The sequence below is a fragment of the Bombina bombina genome, chromosome 1, assembly GCF_027579735.1.
Source record: "Bombina bombina isolate aBomBom1 chromosome 1, aBomBom1.pri, whole genome shotgun sequence".
NCBI lineage: Eukaryota > Metazoa > Chordata > Amphibia > Anura > Bombinatoridae > Bombina > Bombina bombina.
This window is the reverse complement of record NC_069499.1, coordinates 1,030,085,653-1,030,107,984: the sequence shown is the minus strand read 5'-3', so window position 1 is coordinate 1,030,107,984 and position 22,332 is coordinate 1,030,085,653. Positions and strand designations below refer to the sequence as shown.

Below are 22,332 nucleotides of genomic sequence, written 5' to 3'. Positions count from 1 at the left end.
TAGCTACCTAGATAAAATAAAGTCAAATTTACCTGTAAAATAAAAATTTACCTGTAAAATAAGTTTCAATTACACCTAACACTACACTATCATTAAATAAATTATTCCTATTTAAAACTAAATACTTACCTGTAAAATAAACCCTAAGATAGCTACAATGTAATTAATAATTACATTGTAGCTATTTTAGGATTTATATTTATTTTACAGGTAACTTTGTATTTATTTTAGCTAGTTAGAATAGTTATTAAATAGTTATTAAGTATTTAATAACTACCTAGCTAAAAGAAATACAAAATTACCTGTAAAATAAATCCTAACCTAAGTTACAATTAAACCTAACACTACACTATCATTAAATTAATTAAATAAATTACCTACAAATAACTACAATTAAATACAATTAAATAAACTAACTAAAGTACCAAAAATAAAAAAAAACTAAGTTACAAAAAATAAAAAAAAATAAGTTACAAACAATTTTAAACTACTTACACCTTATCTAAGCCCCCTAATAAAATAACAAAGCCCCCCAAAATAAAAAAATGCCCTACCCTATTCTACATTAAAAAGTTAACAGCTCTATTACCTTACCAGCCCTTAAAAGGGCCTTTTGCGAGGCATGCCCCAAAGAAATCAGCTCTTTTGCCTGTAAAATAAAAATACAACCCCCCAACATTAAAACCCACCACACACACACCCCTACTCTAACCCAAACCCCCCTTAAATAAACCTAACACTACCCCCCTGACGATCATCCTACCTTTAGCCGTCTTCAGCCAGCCGACCACTGATAGAACAGAAGAGGACATCCGCAGCGGCCGAAGTCATCATCCAAGGGGCGCTGAAGAAGTCTTCCATCCAATTGAAGTCATCATCCAAGGGGCGCTGAAGAAGTCTTCCATCCGATTGAAGTCATCATCCAAGGGGCGCTGAAGAAGTCTTTCCATCCGATTGAAGTCATCATCCAGGCGGCGTCTTCAATCTTCATCCATCCGGAGTGGAGCCATCTTCAGACGAGCCGACGCGGAGCCATCTTCTTCCACTGACGACTAGACGACGAATGAAGGTTCCTTTAAGTGACGTCATCCAAGATGGCGTCCCTCGAATTCCGATTGGCTGATAGGATTCTATCAGCCAATCGGAATTAAGGTAGGAAAAATCTGATTGGCTGATTGAATCAGCCAATCAGATTGAAGTTCAATCCGATTGGCTGATCCAATCAGCCAATCAGATTGAAGTTCAATCCGATTGGCTGATCCAATCAGCCAATCAGATTGATCTCGCATTCTATTGGCTGTTCCAATCAGCCAATAGAATGCGAGCTCAATATAGAATGCGAGCTCAATGCCCCGCAAAAGGCCCTTTTAAGGGCTATTTGTAATTTAGTGTAGGGTAGGGCTTTTTTATTTTGTTAGGGGGATTAGATTAAGTGTAATTAGTTTAAAAATCTTGTAATTTCTTTATTATTTTCTGTAATTTAGTGTTTGTTTTTTTTGTAGTTTGGATCATTTTATTTAATTGTAATTAATTATATTTCATTTAGGTAATTTATTTAATTGTAGTGTAGTATTAGGTGTAATTGTAACTTAGGTTAGGTTTTATTTTACAGGTAAATTTGCCTTTATTTTAACTAGGTAGTTATTAAATAGTTAATAACTATTTAATAACTATTGTAACTAGTTAAAATAAATACAAAGTTGCCTGTAAAATAAAAATAAACCCTAAAATAGCTACAATGTAACTATTAGTTATATTGTAGCTAGCTTAGGGTTTATTTTATAGGTAAGTATTTAGTTTTAAATAGGAATAATTTAGTTAATTATGGTAATTTTATTTATATTTATTTAAATTATATTTAAGTTAGGGGGTGTTAGGGTTAGAATCAGGTTTAGGGGTTAATACATTTAATATAGTGGCGGCGACATTGAGGGCGTCAGATTAGGGGTTAATAAATATAGGTAGGTGGCGGCGATGTTAGGGCCGGCAAATTAGGGGTTAATAATTTTTAACTAGTGTTTGTGATGCTGGAGTGCTGCGATTCAGGGGTTCATATATTTATTATAGTGGCGGCGATGTCCATTTCGGCAGATAAGGGGTTACAATTTTTATTTTACTGTTTGCAATGTGGGAGGGCCTCGGTTTAGAGGTTAATAGGTAGTTTATGGGTGTTAGTGTACTTTTTAGCACTTTAGTTAAGAGTTTTATGCTATGGCGTTGTAGTGTAAAACTCTTAACTACTGACTTTAAAATTCTGTACGAGTCTTGACAGGAGAGGGTGTACCGCTCACTTTTTGTCAGACTCGTAATACCGGCGCTATGCAAGTCCCATTGAAAATATAGGATACGCAATTGACGTAAGTGGATTTGCGGTATTTCCGAGTCTGGCCAAAAAAGTGAGCGGTACACCTGTACCTGCAAGACTCGTAATACCAGCGGGCGTTAAAAAGCAGCGTTGGGACCGGCCAATGCTGCTTTTTAAGCCTAACGCCAAACTCGTAATCTAGCCGTAAGTTTACCAAAAATAATTAACACTAAAATCACGAAAAATAAAAAACACTAAGATTACAAAAAAATAAAAACACCCCCTAGCCTACAATAAACTAGGAATAGCCCTTAAAATGGCCTTTTGTAGGGCATTGCCTTGAAGAAATCAGCTCTTTTACCTGTAAAAAAATACAAAGTGCCCCCAACAGTAAAACACACCACCCAACCAACCCCCCAAAATAAAAAACCTAAATCTAAAAAAACTTAAGCTACCTATTGCCCCTAAAGGGGCATTTGTATGGGCATTGCCCTTAAAAGGGCATTTAGCTCTTTTGCATTGCCCTCAAAAAGGCATTCAGCTCTTTTTCAAAGCCCAAACCCTAATCTTAAAAAAAAAGATGTGGGAGGCCGGAAGTTAAGGGGTTAATAACTTTAGTGGTGGTGATGTCGGGGAGCAGCGGAATAGGGGTTAATAACTTTGTTATAATTGTGGCGATGTCAGGGAGCGGCAGAATAGGGGTTAATAACTTTATTATAGTTTCTGCAATGTTGGGAGTGGCGGAATAGGGGTTAATAACTTTTATTACTGTCGGCGATGTTGGGAGCAGCAGATTAGAGGTTAATAACTTTATTATAGTGGCAGCGATGTCAGGGGCAGCAGATTAGGGGTGTTTAGACTTGGGGTTTATGTTAGGGTGTTAGGTTTAAATGTAATGTTCTTTTCCCTATAGACATCAATGGGGTTGTGTTACGACGATCGCCATTCTGCATTTTAGGTGTTAGTTTTTTTTTTCTAACACTCTCTCTCCATTGATGTCTATGGGGGAAAGCACATCAAAGCAGTCCTTGGCTTTTGTGCAGTATGCAGCTTAATGCCACCATATCGCACGCACAAGGAGGCTTTTCAGAAACTCGTAATGGCAGCGATAAAGAGAGTAAGATAACGCAACTTTTGTTGCGCAAAATTCGTAATCTAGGTGTGAAGCTGCTTTGATTATTGATAAACCTTTTAAGGGCTATTGGTAGTTTAGCATTAGATTAGGGGGTATTTTTATTTTGGGGGGCTTTTTCATTTTCATAGGGATTAGGTTTATTTTTTTTTTATTTTGGATAATGTGTTTATTATTTTTTTTAATGTTAGCCTTTTTTATTTTTTGCAATTAGATTAATATAATGTATTTTTTTTTATATTTTTTTATTGTAATTTAGTTTATTTTTATTGTAATTAAGGGGTTAATTTAGGTGTTAGGTTAGGTTAGGAGGCTTAGTCATTAAATTTGTTTTTTTGCGTGTGGGGGTTGGTGGTGTAGGAGTTAATAGATAAATTAGGTTTAATGCGTTGGGGGTCGGCGGTTTAGGGGTTAATAGATGTATTAGATAGTTTGCAATGTTGGGGTTTGCGAACCATCTAGCACAGCAAATGTGGCAATTCGCTTAATGTTGGGTAGCAAATTAAAAATATAATATATAAAATATGAATGTAAACATATATATTTATGTGTTTAAATGTGTATATACTGTACATATATTAACACATACATTAATATACTGTATATGTATATATTCATACATATATTTAGCGTAAAAACACAGTCCCCCTTTCACCTCTATGTAAAGGCACTTTCAGTGCTGTTCTTCTTCTAACACCCCACATCGCCTCACATTAACCCCTTATAACTGTTTTGTGCAGTTTTTTATGTTTTAAAAGATGCTCATCTTTATTTTTAATTTTACAGAACTATCCCCTTTATTTTGGGGCAATTGGGGCAACTTTTCATTTTTTAACCAGAGGTCTAACCTCTGGTAAAATGCGCTTAGCACAAAGTGAAACCATGAGCTAGCGGTAGCATTAACCAACCAATTGTAATGGGGGGTTATTTAACGTGCGCCTGTAAATGGGCAAATTTGTCCCTTTACGATCTCACATTGAGAAAGCGCTCCATTCATAATATGGCCCCAAAGGTATTTAAAATTCAATGCTCTAGCCAAATCATTAAAGATTGATTTTTAAAATACTGTCTCTTTAGAAAAATGAGACAAACAAGCAAAACAAATGTGTAATGAACCTACTAAACTCTTGTAAATGCTTGCTTTCATAAACCTTGACAAGAATATGGTTTGCAATGATATTTTTTAGAAAACAAACTGAAGGTAATTGGAAGAATGTTTAGATTTTAATCACCCTTTAGTAAAGGTGAATATATGTTTGATTGCTTTATTTTTCATTATTTTAGAAATGAGAAAAATCACCTGTACACATTACACCAGCAAATACCCAGCACTGGCCATATTTCACTGGCTTGTATCGACTTCTCTGCCATTTTGTAAGTATTTCTACGCTTCCACTCCATGTTTTGGGGTCAACCCCACCCAAGAAATTTCCAGTCCATTGTCCTTCCACTACGCCTTCATCCTCAAAACTGTTTATCTAGAGAAATATATAAATAGTAACACAAAGTCAGTGCTCCCAAATTCCCAACACAAGCCACTTTCACAGCATCAAAAGTCCTGTCTATATGAATTTACCTTATTGGACAAGATATATGATCTGTACACCAAAGTATCAAAGTGAAGAACTTTGCTAGCTACGCAAGTTAATACAGGTCTTTACTTTATTATATTGTCGTGCAACTTATATAAATTGTACATAGAGAGAAACTGCATAAAAGCAAACAATTTCTTTTTATTTATCACCTTTTAGGGATTTATGAGTAATCCTATATTATAAAAGGCCAAGTGTGTTTGTCTGAAGCCGTCATGCGCAGTAGAGACAAACACACTTGGCCTTAGATTGACCTCCTCGCACGCGCACCTCCGTATAGGTCGGCACGCGGACCTCTGTATAGACCTCGCACCCACACACTTGGCCTCAGCGCACAGCGCACCCACACACTTGGCCTCAGCGTAGACCTCGCACGCGTACCTCCGCTGACTCCAGACCGGCGCGAGTAGTCGCGTGACGATCAGTTACAAGTGTCGCAAGGCTTTAAAAAGTTTATAAAAGAGCGCAACGCTCCGCTATACCTCACACATCAATTGAAAGCTCAGTACTTATGTATGGGCTACACAGCACATAGAAAAGAAATATTTTAGTTTAAAAAAAAAAATGCTGGATTAATAGTAGTTAGAGAGGGGGGAGAGAGACAGCAAAAGAGAGGGGGAGAGAGACAGCAAAAGAGAGGGGGAGAGAGACAGCAAAAGAGAGGGGGGAAGAGCGCAAAAGAGAGGGGGGAGAGAGAGCGCAAAAGAGAGGGGGGAGAGAGAGAGCGCAAAAGAGGGGGGAGAGAGAGCACAAAAGAGAGGGGGAGAGAGCGCAAAAGAGAGGGGTGGAGAGAGAGCGCAAAAGGAGGGGTGGAGAGAGAGCGCAAAAGAGAGGGGGGTGAGAGAGCGCAAAAGAGAGGGGGATGAGAGTGCGCAAAAGAGAGGGGGGAGAGAGCGCAAAAGAGAGTGGAGGAGAGAGAGCGCAAAAAAGAGAGGGGGAGAGAGAGCGCAAAATAGAGGGGGGAGAGAGAGCGCAAAAAAGAGGGGGTGAGAGAGCGCAAAAGAGAGGGGGAGAGGGAGCGCAAAAGAGAGGGGGAGAGAGAGCACAAAAGAAAGGGTGGGAGAGAGAGCGCAAAAGAGAGGGGTGGAGAGAGAGCGCAAAAGAGAGGGGGAGAGAGAGCGCAAAAGAGAGGGGGGATGAGAGAGCGCAAAAGAGAGGGGGGGAGAGAGAGCGCAAAAGAGAGAGGGGGAGAGAGAGCGCAAAAGAGAGGGGAGAGAGAGCGCAAAAGAGAGGGGGAGAGAGAGCGCAAATGAGAGGGGGGAGAGAGCGCAAAAGAGAGAGGGAGAGAGAGAGAGCGCAAATGAGAGGGGGGAGAGAGAGCTCAAAAGAGAGGGGGGAGAGAGAAAGCTGAAAAGAAAGGGGGAGAGAGAGAGCAAAAGAGAGGGGGAGGGAGAGAGCGCAAGAGGTGGGACCGCTGAAGTGCAAAAAATGGCCCATGTGAACGGGCTTTAGGACAAGTATGATATATTTCTCAAAACAGAACACTGATATGGCTTCTAGTAAAGCACACCGATCAGTCATTTTAATCCCCTTTGGCTTTCATTAACTTGTACAAGCTGTGTTTAAATCCTTGTCTGAATGTATTTGTTTTCCTTTTATAAAACAACAATAACAAAAAAAAGATAAAAGACAATTCCTTATATTTGGGAAATATTTCATAAGTCCCATCTTCACTTTGTTCATATACTCTTGGCCACCTTTTGTCAGCAGGACCTTATAACAATATACGATTGATTGCATGCCTGCTTTATAGATATTAATCCCTGTTTCTAATTCTTGTAATCCCCAATCCCATCCTTTTAGTTGACATAGCTGTGTGAGAAAACTCCTTGCTTGCAAATATGCAAAAAAAAAATTTGAGGGGAGATGATGTTCTATTGATAGCTCTTCGTAAGTTTGGATTGATGTTCTGTCATCATTTATAAGTTGTGAAAAGCTAGTTATACCTTTCTTATGCCACTCTCTAAAGACTGCATTATAAAGACCCGGTGTGAAGTCAGGGGTACCAATTATCAGTAAAAAGTGAGATATTCGATAATCAACATTCATTATACTGCAATATTTCTGCCATGCGCGAATAATATTTGAAAATATCAGCATCTGACTAATATTATTATGCAGTTTAGCATACGGATGGTGAAGTGCTGCTTTTAGATTGAATTGAGCAATTAAGTCTGATTCTATATCGTGATACGTGATGTATTCAGCTTCTGTAAGCCAGTCTATAGCACATTTAACCATTGTTATCCAGTTGTAATATCTTATATTTGGTAAGGTAAATCCCCCCTAGTTAAATTAGTCTAATCGTTGCCAATCAATGTTTCTTTTTCCCCCAAATAAAGACCGCACATGCCCTATTGTATCTAATGATATCTTGATTTGGTACAAATAGAAGTAAGTTTTGTAAAAGGAACAAGATACGCAGGAATATTATTGTCTTAATCAACATAATTTTTGCAGAGAGAGACAAAAAAAACATGTTCTATCTGTTTAACTCATTGGGACCGATTTATCAAAGTCTGGTGGACATGAAACACTGTAGTGTATCATGTCCGCCAGACATCGCTGAATGCTGCCCCCTGCAGATTTGCGGCTGCTAGCAGGGGGATGTCAATCAACCCGTTTGAACACAATAGGGTGGATTGATGCTCGCAGTCTCAGAGGAGATGGACCAGTTAAGGAGCAGCAGTCTTATGAGCCTGAAGGCGTCTCGCATGGAAACAGGGGCATCAGGGGCCATTCAGCCCTTGATAAATCAGCGCTATTGTCTAGATTTGTAATGACTTCCGTATAATTAAGTTTATACCACTAATGTGGATTTCTCCATAACTTAATACCTAAATACTTAATATATGTTGCTTCCTGGAATGGGTGTCTATTGAAACTTTTTGGGGTTTTATGTACCATAAAATATCCGATTTGCTCGGATTTATTTTATACCCTGAAAATTTGTTATAGCATCCAATAATCTCTCGACATTTTGGGATATTTATGTTTGTATCATTAAGAAATAGAATAATATTGTCTGCATACAATGAGATTATCAGATTCCCCCCCCCCCCCCCCAATTTAATTCCCTTTATTTCTTTTCTTAGATATATAGCTAGTGGCTCCAGCGAAATATTAAACAATAAATGGGAAAGGGGGCATCCCTGTCGGGTTCCCCTCTGCAGTGTAATATATTGTGACAGCTCGTTGTTAACTAGCAACTGGGATCTGGGTTTATCATATATTAATTTTATTAGGTTAGCAAAATTTCCAGAGAAACCACATTTTGTAAGTGCAGTAGACATGTGATCCCAAATAATGGAATCAAATGCTTTTTCAGCATCGATAGATACAAGCGCTAAATCATTTTTTTATGGTTTCCTATCTTATATATTTTATTATAGTAATAGTCTAATGTTATTAACGCCCTATGCATGTTAGGAACTGGGTTTCTTCCTGCCATAAAACCTGTTTGATCCTCGTTTATCAGGTCCCCAATATTTTTTTGAGTCTCTCTGCAAGAATGGACATGAGTATGTTATAATCTAGATTTAGAACAGATATGGATCCCATATCTTCTGGATCTTTGACCTTTTTGTGTATAAGAGATATTGTTGAATCTGTGAAATAGGGTGACTGCAGCTTGTTTTGAATAAAATAAAGATTAAACTAATTGCCTAGTGTGTCTACAATATTGTTTATAATAACTTTATAAAATTAATCTTATAGGGACTTCCGGTGGGTGGGCGTTGTGAGTAGAAGCAGGATTGAAGAGCTCCATGCATCTAGGCTCTCAAAACTGTGATAATTGTCCGCAAAAGCCCTAAAAGCTGCAAACCTTAAAGGGGAGTTGAAACATCTGTCCTGACCAAGTTAAGTGAGGAGTTTGTGAGATCTGCTCCCTCGCCGGCAAGTACTATCAAGTACCACCTGGCAAGCGATCACGGCCGCGATCTGGGAGGCTAAGTCCTTGTCGAGGTACTGAAAGGACACAGGAGTTAGAGCAGCCCAAGTGGAACACCTACAGTTAAGACTGGGCGCCGGCATCCTAGGACAGGAGCACTCTGTTAACCTGGTGGCTGGTGAGTCATGACGCAGGCAGACGGCTGCCATCTTGCCATATGGCAGCACTGTGCACAGTATATGTTAGGCCCTGCAGATAAACACTAAGATGTACAGACAAACACATTCTATTTTCTTTCACTCAGGAAAGGGGAAAAAGTGGGGGGACTCGACACAAAAGGACAAAGAGACTAGCCCAGTTGCATATGTTTATACTGTACAAAGGAGTCACTGTGTCCTAAATAACGCATGTGGCACATCTTTTTAATTGACAGCATGGCTCCAGTGAAATTAAAAGGCTAGAATAGATGCTGATAACATACCAAGCCACACAGCCAGGCTTTACAAATCTCCAGCAGCCCTAAAGTGTCACCCCTTTCCCTGACACTAACTCCTAATCCCACAGGTATACTGGGAGACCGGACTGCCATCAGAGAGTGAGCAACAACCCCCCTGATCCTAGTTGGTAATTGGTAGTGGGTGTCAAAGGAAAGTTGAGAACTAAAGTCAGCTGTACAGTATCCTCCATTAACTACGCACCCCGCCACTAAGTAAACATTCGCTGACAGGTGTGAGAGGAGAGGGAGCTCCTAGTCCTTCACATCTTAGGGTACTTTTCTTTTTTGTAAGGCTTAGGGTTAGACTTAGGTTTGGGGGTTAATAACTTTATTATAGTGGCAGCGACGTTGGCGGCGGCAGATTAGGGGTTAATAAATTTAATATAGTTGCGGCGACATTGGGGGGGGCAGATTAGAGGTTAATAAATAAAAAGTAGGGTTTGGCGATATTGGGGCAGCAGATTAGGGATTCATAAGTATAATGTAGGTGGCGGCGGTGTCCGGAGCGGAAGATTAGGGGTTAATAATATTATGCAGGTGGCAACGATGTCGGGGTCGGCAGATTAGGGGTTAGTAAGTGTAAGATTAGGGGTGTTTAGACTCGGGGTTCATGTTAGGGTTTTAGGTGCAGACATAAAATGTATTTCCCCATAGGAAACAATGGGGCTGCGTTAGGAGCTAAACGCTGCTTTTTTGCAGGTTTAAGGTTTTTTTTTTCAGCCGAATCTGCCCCATTGATTCCTGTGATTTAGCCAGCTCTCCACTACCATAAGCAGCGCTGGTATTGAGGTGAGATTTAGAGTTAAATTTTGCTCAACGCTCACTTTTTAGAGGCTAACGCCGGGTTGAAAAAAACCTGTAATACCAGCGTTGTTTGTAGGTGAGCGGTGAGCTGGAACTCAGCATTAGCAATGCACAGCTTTACCAACAAAACTCGTAATCTAGCCGCAAGTTTTTGTTGTATGACTTTTTTTTTTCTTTGTATTATTTGAAAAACCCAATAAAAATATTTTTTTTTTAAAAATTACCACCTTATCTTATAATAAATTAAAAATTACCTTTAGAATTAAAATAAACTATATTAAACTATTAATTAACATGTTCCAATCAGCCAATAGGATTTGAGCAGCTCTCATACTATTGACTGTTTCAATTAGCCAATAGGATTGAGCTCTCATCCTATTGGCTGATTGGAACAGCCAATAGGATGAGAGCTGCTCAAATCCTATTGGCTGATTGGAACAGCCGATAGGATGAGAGCTGCTCAAATCCTATTGGCTGATTGGAACAGCCAATAGGATTTTAGCAGCTCTAATCCTATTGGCTGATTGGAAACTTTCAGCCAATAGGAATGCAAGGGACACAATCTTGGATGACGTCACTTGCATTCAAGTTCCAGTTTACGGTGGCTACCGTATTGAAGAGGAGCTCCACGCCGGATGTTTTCAGAATGGACCCGCTCTGCGCCGGATGGATGAAGATTGAACAGGCCGCATAGATTAAGACTTCGCCGGATGGATGAAGATAGAAGAGGCCGCACGAATGAAGACTTCTTGCCTGTTGGATGGATCCTTCAAGCGGAACTTCAAAAGCTGTAAGTGGATCATCGGGGGTTAGTGTTAGGCTTATTTAAGGGTTTTTTGGGTGGGTTTTATTTTTAGAGTAGGGTCTGGGCAGGTATAAGAGCTAAATGCCCTTTTAAGGGCAATGCCCATAAAAATGCCCTTTTCAGGGCAATGGGGCACTTACGCCTAGATTTAGAGTTCTGCGTTAGCCGTCAAAAGCAGCGTTAAGGGGTCCTAACGCTGCTTTTGGTCGCCTGCTGGTATTTAGAGTCAGCCAGGTAAAGGTGTACCGCTCACTTTCAAACCGCGACTTTTCCATACCGCAGATCCCCTTACGCCAATTGCGCATCCTATCTTTTCAATGGGATCTGCCTAACGCCGTTATTTAGAGTCTTGGCTGAAGTGAGCGGTAGACCCTCTACCGACAAGACTTTATGAGCTAACGCCGGTATATAAAGCTCTTAACTACAGTGCTCTAAAGTGCACTAACACCCATAAACTACCTATGTACCCCTAAACCGAGGTCCCCCCACATCGCCGCCACTATAATAAATATATTGAACTTGAATCTGATTGGCTGATTGAATCAGCCAATCAGATTTTTCCTACCTTAGAATCCTATCAGCCAATCGGAATTCTTGGATGACGTCATTTAAAGGAACCTTCATTCGGCGAGTAGGCGTCCGTTGAAGAGGATGGATCCGCGACGGCTGGGAAGAAGATGGCTCCGCTCCGCTCCGGATGGATGAAGATAGAAGATGCCGCTTGGACCTTTATTATTTTGGGGGGCTTTTTTATTTTATTAGGGGGCTTAGAGTAGGTATAATTAGCCTAATATTCTTGTAATCTTTTTTTATTTTTTGTAATTTAGTTTATTTAATTGTATGTAATTGTAGGTAATTTATTTAATTAATTTATTGATAGTGTAGTGTTAGGTTTAATTGCAACTTAGGTTAGGATTTATTTTACAGGTAATTTTGTAATTATTTTAACTAGGTAGCTATTAAATAGTAAATAACTATTTAATAGCTATTGTACCTAGTTAAAATAAATACAAAGTTGCCTGTAAAATAAATATAAATCCTAAAATAGCTACAATATAGTTATTTGTTATATTGTAGCTATATTAGGGTTTATTTTAAAGGTAAGTATTTAGTTTTAAATAGGAATACTTTAGTTAATAAGAGTTAATTTATTTCGTTAGATTAAAATTATATTTAATTTAGGGGGGTGTTAGGGTTATACTTAGCTTTAGGGGTTAATACATTTATCATAGTAGCGGCGAGGTCCGGTCGGTGGCAGATTAGGGGTTAATACTTGAAGTTAGGTGGTGGCGACACTGGGGGGGGCAGATTAGGTGTTAATAAATATTATGTAGGTGTTGGCGATGTTAGGGGCAGCAGATTAGAGGTACATAGGTATAATGAAGGTTGCGGAGGTGTCCGGAGCGGCAGATTAGGGGTTAATAGTATAATGCAGGTGTCAGCAATAGCAGGGGCTGCAGATTACGGGTTAATAAGTGTAAGGTTAGGGGTGTTTAGACTCGGGTTCGTGTTAGGGTGTTAGGTGCAGACTTAGAAACTGTTTCCCCATAGAAAACAATGGGGCTGCGTTGGGAACTTAACGCTGCTTTTTTGCAGGTGTTAGGTTTTTTTTCAGCCCAAACTGCCCCATTGTTTCCTATGGGGGAATCGTGCATGAGCACGTTTTTCCAGCTTACCGCTTCCGTAAGCAACGCTGGTATTGAGGGTTGAAGTGGCGGTAAATTAGGCTCAACGCATCCTTTTTGGAGCCTAACGTAGCCCCTCAGACAACTCTAAATACCAGCGTTGTTTGGAAGCAGCAGTAGGAAAAAAAGCTGCGTTAGCTACGCGGGTCTTTAATGACAAAACTCTAAATCTAGCCGTTTTTTTTTAGAGAGGCTTTTTATTGTGGAGGGTTGGTTGGGTGGGTGGTGGGTTTAACTGTTGGGGGGGGTGTTTGTATTTTTTTTTCAGGTAAAAGAGCTGATTTCTTTGGGGCAATGCCCAGCAAAATGCCATTTTAAGGGCCATTGGTAGTTTATTGTAGGCTAGGGTTTTTTATTTTGGGGGGCTTTTTTATTTTGATAGGGCTATTAGATTAGGTTTAATTCGTTTTTATTTTTGATACTGTGGGGGTTTTTTTTGTAACTTATTCTTTGGTATTGTTTTGTAGTCATTTTTAATAGTATATTTAAATAATTTTAGTAGGGTTAAGGTTTTTTAATATGCAATATAGTTAATTTAATTGCTAGTTTAATGTAATTGTAGTATAATAGTTAGGGTAGGTTAATTAATAGTTTAATAACATTTATTTTAATTCTAAAGGTAAGTTTTCATTTATTATAAGATAGGGATGTGGTACTTTTAATGTAAAGTTAGCGGGTTGTTAGATTTAGGGGTTAATAGCTTAATTTAGTTTATGGCGATGTGCGGAGCTGGCGGTTTAGGGGTTAATAGGTTTAGTTAATGGTAGTGATGTGGGAGGCCAGGGGTTTAGGGGTTAATACATTTATTTAGTGGCGGCGGGGTCCGGGAGCGGCAGGATAGTGGTTAATAACTTTATTAAAGTTGCGGCGGGATAAGGGTTAATAACTTTATTAAAGGGGCATTAAACCAAAAAAAATTCTTTCATGATTCAGATAGAAAATAAAATTTTAAACAACATTCCAATTTACTTCTATTATCTAATTTGCTTCATTCTTTAGATATATTTTGTTAAAGAAATAGCAATGCACATGGGTGAGCCAATCACATGAGGCATCTATGTGCAGCCACCAATCAGAAGCTACTGAGCCTATCTAGATATGCTTTTCAGGAAAGAATATCAAGAGAATGAAGCAAATTAGATAATAGAAGTAAATCAGAAAGTTGTTTAAAATGGTATTCTCCATCTGAATCATGAAAGAAAAATTTTGGGTTAAATGTCCCTTTAAAGTTGCGGCGGGGTCCGGAAGCGGTGGGATAGGGGGTTAAACATTTTAGTATAGTGGCAGCGTTATAAATAAAGTTGTGAGAAAGCCGAATAGCAGCGAGATCGATGACTGTTAGTTAAAGGGACACTGAACCCAATTTTTTTCTTTTGTTATTCAGATAGAGCATGCAATTTTAAGCAACTTTCTAATTGACTCATATTATCAAATTGTCTTAATTCTCTTGGTATCTTTATTTGAAATTCAAGAATGTAAGTTTAGATGCCAGCCCATTTTTGGTGAACAAACTGGGTTGGATAAATTCACCCACCAATAAACAAGTGCTTTCCATGGTTCTGAACCCAAAAATTAGCTTAAATGACTTCTTTTTCAAATAAAGAAAGCAAGAGAATGAAGAAAAATTGATAATAGGTGTAAATTAGAAAGTTGCTTAAAATTGCATGCTCTATCTGAATCATTAAATAAAAAATGTGGGTTCAGTGTCCCTTTAACAACAGTCCGATGCTCATTGCCTCCTACTTGGTGTGCGGCTTTTTGCCGGCTTTTTTTATAAATATGGAGAGCGTATTCACGTCCGTGGCCACAATGTTAGGCGATGTTAGGCAAGCGTATTGGTGCCGGCGAATACAGCAAAGTTGAGGCTTTGATAAATATTCCTCAAAGAGTTTATGTCAACACTAAATCCACACAAGAATAATCAGATTGAGGCAGAGAGGATCGAGGAGGAGGTGAGCTGAGGATGAGTCGCATTGGGTGTACCTACCCTGCTTTACAATGTGAACGTTCCTCATTAATGGGGACAATACTATGCAAGGACTGAAGACTTTAATTCTCATTTCCAGAGTTTTGCCATGGGCTGGAGGGGGGAATTTGATTTATTCTACTGGTTTGAGTTGAGCTGTAGTAATTGTGTTGGTGTCATAACAATACTGCTATTGTTTGTTTATTGTTGTTTAGTCATTGTTACACTTTTCAATTAAGGGATTTGAACTAAGTTTGCCTGACCATACCAGCTGCTCGGGAGGATCCCCGGGGTGTCAAACTGTGAGTACATATCCTAAATATAGACATCCTATCTACTACCCATATATTTGAGATAGCGGAGTAAAACAACATTTTAGTAGTAAGGAGAGAGAGGAAGTCATTACTCTAAGAACTGGACATGGGGGGGGGATATCATATCCTGGAATGTGGGGCGAATCACCTTACCCATAAAGCAGAAAGCTATTTTAAAAATATTTAAATTCCAGAAAGTCTGACTTAGCTATATTAGAAGTAACCCACTTGAAGCCTAGCGAGCACTAGAAACTGAAGTAGGGTTGGGTCGTGGAGGTAATCTACACTCCTTATGAGAGCAGAAGGGGTGGCGTTTTTGTTCCGGAAAAATCTTAATTACAAGGTGACCCAAACAATCCTAGATTCACAGGGGAGGTTTGTTCTCCTTAAAATCAGTTTGGATGGCCTCCGGCTGATCCTAGGTGGGGTATATGGACCATATACACACAAAAGCGAATTCTGGAGCGCCCTTAGAGTCCGGATTTTAAAAATAGCAGATGTGCCAGTGATCTTGGGGGGATTACAACATAGCACCACAAACACCTGCAGATAGGTAGAAGAATCCCCACCTCACCCTAGCTGGCCCTAGTAGATACTACAATGCGAGGTAGGATTCCATCACACTGAACAAATTTAAGAAAGCACTCCATCTCACTGATGTCTGGAGGGGCAGGAATCCAGAAATAAGAAACTACACATGCGTCACACCTGCAAAAGACACATTATCACGGATACATTTTTTCTTAATTTCCCCAACCCTAAACGCTAAAGTCATAGATTGCTGTCTTTTTGTACTCCTGGATATGCAATAAAAGTTTGAAGATAACTCTATTGGAGTGCTGCTATTCATTTTTTGCGCTAAAGTCATAGATGCCAGAATAGACAGCCCGGTTATTTTGGATCACGCTCCAATCACACTTAAAATTAGAATTAGGCCAATCAGAGTGCAGGGGAATGTGTGGTCATTCACTAAGTATCTAATAAACAATGCCAATCTCAGAAACCACTTGGTGGGCGAGTGGCTGGCCTACAACGCATTAAATCAGGGGCATAGGGACAATCCTGTCCTTTTTTGGGAGGCAGGCAAGGCGGTGCTCAGGGGAATTATAACAACCTATGTAATTGACTTAAAAAAAAATAGAAAAAGTTCAGGGAAGAGTTATTACTAAAACAAATATTGAATTCACAAAATCGCTATCTGCGCAACCATACAGATATAAATAGGCTTAAATACAAAGACACCAAGGCCTCTAGTTATCAAGCTGTCAACCGCAAATACGCTGGAATACCGCAGCGTATTTGTGGCAAGGCTGATTTGCCTTAGTTATCAAGCCCTACTGCCCGGCAAAAGTAGAATCTAGTGACGTAAGCTTCGATCCGCTGGACTCAGTCCGACACAGATCAATGCTTACGCCACTACAGATGTTCCGAACGCAAATTCGGCACAATCTGACTACTTTTGCTAATTATTAAACTACTACCAGGTACGCTCGCCACTATTCCGGGCCAGCGTACCTGGATTTCAATCCGCCGCCCTGGAGGCGGCGGATCCCCTAGGAATCAATGGGAGTCTGACCATAGCGAAAGCTCATGTTCGCTGCTGCCCGATATCCCATTGATTCCTATGGAAAAAGTCTACACCTAACACCCTAACATGTACCCCGAGTCTAAACACCCCTAATCTGCCCCCCTTACACCGCTGCAACGAAATAAATTTATAACCCCCTAAACCGCCGCTCCCGGACCCCGCCACAACCTACATTATACATATTAATCCCTAATCTGCCACCCCCTATACCGCCGCCACCTACATAAACTAATTAACCCCTATCCTGTGGATCCCGGACCCCGCCACAACTAAATAAATTGTTTAACCCCTAAACCGCTGCTCCCGGACCCTACCGCCACCTGTATTAAACTTATTAACCCCTATCCTGCTCCCCCTATACCGCCACCACCTATATTAAATGTATTAACCCCTATCCTGCCCCCCCTATACTGCCGCCACCTATATTAAAATTATTAACCCCTAAACCTAAGTCTAAGACTAACCCTAACCCCCCTAACCTAAATATTATTTTAATAAATCTAAATAAAAATTACTATTATTAAATAAATTATTCCTATTTAAAACTAAATACTTACCTATAAAATAAAATGTAATATAGCTACAATATAACTAATAATTATATTGTAGCTATTTTAGGTTTTATTTTTATTTTACAGGCAACTTTGTATTTATTTTAACTAGGTACAATAGTTATTAAATAGTTATTAACTATTTAATAACTATCTAGCTAAAAGAAATACAAAATTACCTTAAAATAAATCCTAACCAAAGTTACAAATAAACCTAACACTGCACTATCATTAAATTAATTAAATAAATTAGCTACAAATACCTACAATTAAATAAACTAAACTAAATTACAAAAAAACAAACAAACACTAAATTACAGAAAATAAAAAAATATTACAAGAATTTTAAACTAATTACACCTAATTTAAGCTCCCTAATAAAATAAAATAAAAAAAAAATAATAAAAGTCCCTACCCTATTCTACATTACAAAGTAATCAGCTCTTTTACCAGTCCTTAAAAGAGCTTTTTGCGGGGCATTGCCCCAAAGTAATCAGCTCTTTTACCTGTAAAAAAAAATACAACCTCCCCCAACATTAAAACCCACCACCCACATACCCCTACTCTAACCCACCCAAACCCCCCATAAAAAAACCTAACACTAACCCCCTAAAGATCTCCCTACCTTGAATCGTCTTCACCCAGCCGGGCTGAAGTCTTCATCCGATGGGGCAGAAGAGGACATCCAGACCAGCAGAAGTTTTCATCCTATCCGGGCAGAAGAGGACATCCGGACCGGCAGAAGTCTTCATCTTATCCGGGCAGAAGAGGACATCCGGACCGGCAGCCATCTTCATCCAAGTGGCATCTTCTATCTTCATCCATCCGACGAGGAGCAGCACCATCTTCAAGACCTCCGGCACGGAGCATCCTTCCTGGCAGACGGACTAAAGACGAATGCCTGTTCCTTTAAATGAAGTCATACAAGATGGCGTCCCTCGAATTCCGATTGGCTGATAGGATTCTATCAGCCAATCGGAATTAAGGTAGGAAAAATCTAATTGGCTGATTGAATCAGCCAATCAGATTCAAGTGCCAATCGGATTGAACTTGAATCTGATTGGCAATCAGATTTTTCCTACCTTAATTGCGATTGGCTGATAGAATCCTATCAGCCAATCGGAATTCAAGGGATGCCATCTTGGATGATGTCATTTAAAGGAACAGGCATTCGTCGTTAGTCCATCAGCCAGGAAGGATGATCCGCACCGGAGGTCTTGAAGATGGAGCCGCTCCTTGTCGGATGGATGAAGATAGAAGATGCCACTTGGATGAAGATGTCTGCCGGTCCGGATGTCCTCTTCTGCCCGGATAAGATGAAAACCTCTGCCGGTCCGGATGTCCTCTTCTGCCCAGATAGGATAAAGACTTCTGCCGGTCTGGATGTCCTCTTCTGCCCCATCGGATGAAGACTTCAGCCTGGCTGGGTGAAGATGACTCAAGGTAGGGAGATCTTCAGGGGGTTAGTGTTAGGTTTTTTTAAGGGGGGTTTGGGTGGGTTAGAGTAGGGGTATGTGGGTGGTGGGTTTTAATGTTGGTGGGGGGGTTGTATTTTTTTTTACATGTAAAAGAGCTGATTACTTTGGGGCAATGCCCCGCAAAAAGCCCTTTTAAGGGCTGGTAAAATAGCTGATTACTTTGTAATGTAGAATAGGGTAGGGACTTTTATTATTTATTTTTATTTTTATTTTATTAGGGGGCTTAGATTAGGTGTAATTAGTTTAAAATTCTTGTAATATTTTTTTATTTTCTGTAATTTAGTGTTTATTTTTTGTAATTTAGTTTAGTTTATTTAATTGTATTTAATTGTAGGTATTTGTAGCTAATTTATTTAATTAATTTAATGATAGTGTAGTGTTAGGTTTAATTGTAACTTAGGTTAGGATTTATTTTACAGGTAATTTTGTATTTCTTTTAGCTAGGTAGTTATTAAATAGTTAATAACTATTTAATAACTATTGTACCTAGTTAAAATAAATACAAAGTTACCTGTAAAATAAAAATAAATCCTAAAATAGCTACAATGTAATTATTAATTACATTGTAGCTATCTTAGGGTTTATTTTACAGGTAAATATTTAGTTTTAAATAGGAATAATTTATTTAATTATAGTGTAGTGTTAGATGTAATTGTAACTTTGGTTAGTTTTTATTTTACAGGTAAATTTGTCTTTATTTTAACTAGGTAGCTATTAAATAGTTAATAACTATTTAATAACTATTGTACCTAGTTAAAATAAATACAAACTTGCCTGTAAAATAAAAATAAATCCTAAAATAGCTACAATATAATTATTAGTTATATTGTAGCTATATTAGGGTTTATTTTATAGGTAAGTATTTAGTTTTAAATAGGATAAATTTAGTTAATAAGAGTAATATTATTTAGATTTATTTAATATTTAATATTTAAGTTAGGGGTGTTAGGGTTAGTGTTAGACTTAGGTTTAGGGGTTAATAATTTTATTATAGTGATAGGTATTATGTAGGTGGCGGCGGGGTCTGGGAGCGGTGGTTTAGGGGTTAAACAATTTATTTAGTAGCAGCGGGGTCCGGGATCGGCAGGATAGGGGTTAATAAATTTATGTAGGTGGCGGTGGTATAGGGGGCATCAGATTAGGGGTTAATAGGTATAATGTAGGTGGCGGCAGGGTCCGGGAGCGGCGGTTTAGGGGTTAATATATTTATTATAGTTGCGGCGGATTCTAGGAGCGGCGGTTTAGGGGTTAATAACTTTATTTAGTTGCGGGAGGCTTCGGGGGCGCTGGTATAGGGGGTAGAACAGTATAGTATAGTGTGAGTGCTTAGTGACAGGGGTATCAATAAAGCTATAAAAAAGCCGAAGAGCAGCGAGATTGAAGAGTGATAACTATCACAGTCCGCTGCTCATCGCCCCGTACTTGGTGCGCTGCTTTTTGACAGATTTATTGATAATTTTGGCGAGCATATTTAGGTCCGCTGCGGCGATGTGAGGCGAGCTTAGGCGAGCGTATTGGGCAGGCGAATGCAGGTATGGAGACGGCTTCATAACTAGAGGCCCAAGTCACAAAGGGACACATTTCTGATGCAGACTGCAGCAATAAACATGACGGAAGCTCCTGCTAAGTTCTATCACCATGGAAATAAGACTGGTAGGATGCTGGCTAGGCTAACAAAGCTAGTTAGAGACTCAAACACCATAGCGGCTATTAAGCACGAAGACACAATACTCACGAGCACAACTGATATACAACAGGCTTTTAGACAGTATTTTTCTGAACTATACAAGAACCAGGAGGTAAACTTTGAGATAAGAGATAAGTTTTGGAGCACCCTCACATTGCCACAATTATCGGAAGAGCAGCCTCAAACACTGAACGCACAGATCTCATCAGAGGAGATTGTAAAGGCCATAGGGAACCATCTGCTAGAAAAGGCCCCGGGACCCGATGGTCTCCCAGGGGAATTTTACAAGATACTCCAACACGAGGTGGCGGATGCGCTGTCTGAGGTCTTTAATGGTATACTGATAGGGGAAACAGTTAGGACCCAGAGATTTACTGAGGCCAACATTAGTTTAATACCCAAGGCAGATCAATATCATCTCAATCCGGCCTCCTATAGCTCGATTTCATTAATGAATTTGGATTACAAACTCTTGACAAAAATCCTTGCTGGTAGGTTAGCGCTACTAATCCCAGATCTCATTCACAACAGCCAGACGGGGTTTTTTAAAGGTTAGATCAGCAGTGACGAATGTTAGAACTTCTCCTAACACACTATTGGAACTATAGACCCCAGAAACAGGTCGCAAAGACAGATGAAGCATGTGTTCTACTTGTAGACGCAGAAAAGGCTTTTGACAAGGTCCTTTGGAGTCACTTATTCTTCACCCTCTGACAGTTTGGGATTGCGGCTCCTTCGTGAAGTATTACACACTCTATACTCTGCCCCACAGGCTGCCGTTTTGGTCAATGGGTTTCCGTCCCAGCCCTTTCCTCTGGAAAGGGGCACAAGGCAGGGATGCCCCCTCTCTCCTCTCCTTTTTGATCTGGCCCTGGAACCCCTGGCAGCAAAAATCAGATTAGAGACTAGGGGATTCACAGTTGGAAACCCCACACTTCACCTGTCACTCTTTGCAGATGGCATGGTCTTGTACATACAAGATCCTAGTTCAAGTATACCCAAATTAATAGATATCATCGCAGACTTTGGCCAAATATCCAGTTACAAAATGACAGCTAACAGACCCGTGGTCGCTGGCTATGTTGCCACACCTGCAAGCTGTAAAAATAGATAAGCATTTGATGCAACACACATTAATTCAACAACCTCTGTACGCATGGAGAAAGATTTGTAACAAATTGCAGTTCAAACATGAAATATCCAAATACATTCCACTACAGGGTGACCCAAATTTTAGTCCAGGGATGACCACACAAACTTTTAAAACATGGAAAACCCTGGGACTAGACATGGTGTCCAAGATACTAGAAGGGAATGGGACAACAATACACACGTTTGCACACCTACAAGCAACATATGCTTTACCGCGATCCCATCACTTTGCATATTTACAAGCAAAACATTATGTAACTGTGTTGCTTAACTCTGGAGATCTCCCTAAAGGGGATAATACCATTTACCAACTATTGCAAAAATGCAATTTGCATTCTCAGGGAATCAAATCTATATCCCCGATTTACAAAGAGTTGATGGCCTGGGCCAATGAGCACACACAGCAACACATAGAGAGATGATCCGCGCTGTTGAGCACAGAGGTTTCCACGACACAGCAAGCATAACATACAGAAAGTACAGCGTGCTACACTGTCTATGGACCTTAGAGAGTCCCACACTAAGCTTCTTGAAATGGCGTACATCACACCTAAATTGTATAAAACCTGGTAGAATCCACAGGGACTTGCCCAAAATGCACTCAACCCATTGCAGATCTACTACATATAATGTAGGAATGCCCCAAGTTAACTAAGTTCTGGGGAATGACTCACTATTGGCTGAGAACCATTGGGGTCCCCATAGAAACCTTCACGCCCCAAACAATTACATTCCTGGATTGCCAAAACCTGAGCAAAACAAACATGCTATTTTCACACAATGTTATTTTACAGACGAGGAAAGTTATTCTTAAAAACTGGTTGAGTAGGGAGGCCCCAACTTTGAATCAGCTAAAAAGAGAAATACACCAATTGCTGCTCTATG

General features: G+C 39.6%; 1 protein-coding gene across 2 annotated transcripts in view; it reads right to left on the bottom strand.

The window, feature by feature from the left end:
* LOC128664380 (protein-glutamine gamma-glutamyltransferase E-like) overlaps positions 1–22,332 on the bottom strand; it is a 111,988-nt gene that overhangs the window by 43,135 nt on the left and 46,521 nt on the right. For both annotated transcript variants that reach the window (XM_053719258.1, XM_053719229.1), the window contains exon 6: positions 4,738–4,915. In XM_053719258.1, the coding sequence (XP_053575233.1) occupies positions 4,738–4,915 (178 nt within the window). The remainder of the gene's footprint in view (positions 1–4,737; positions 4,916–22,332) is intronic.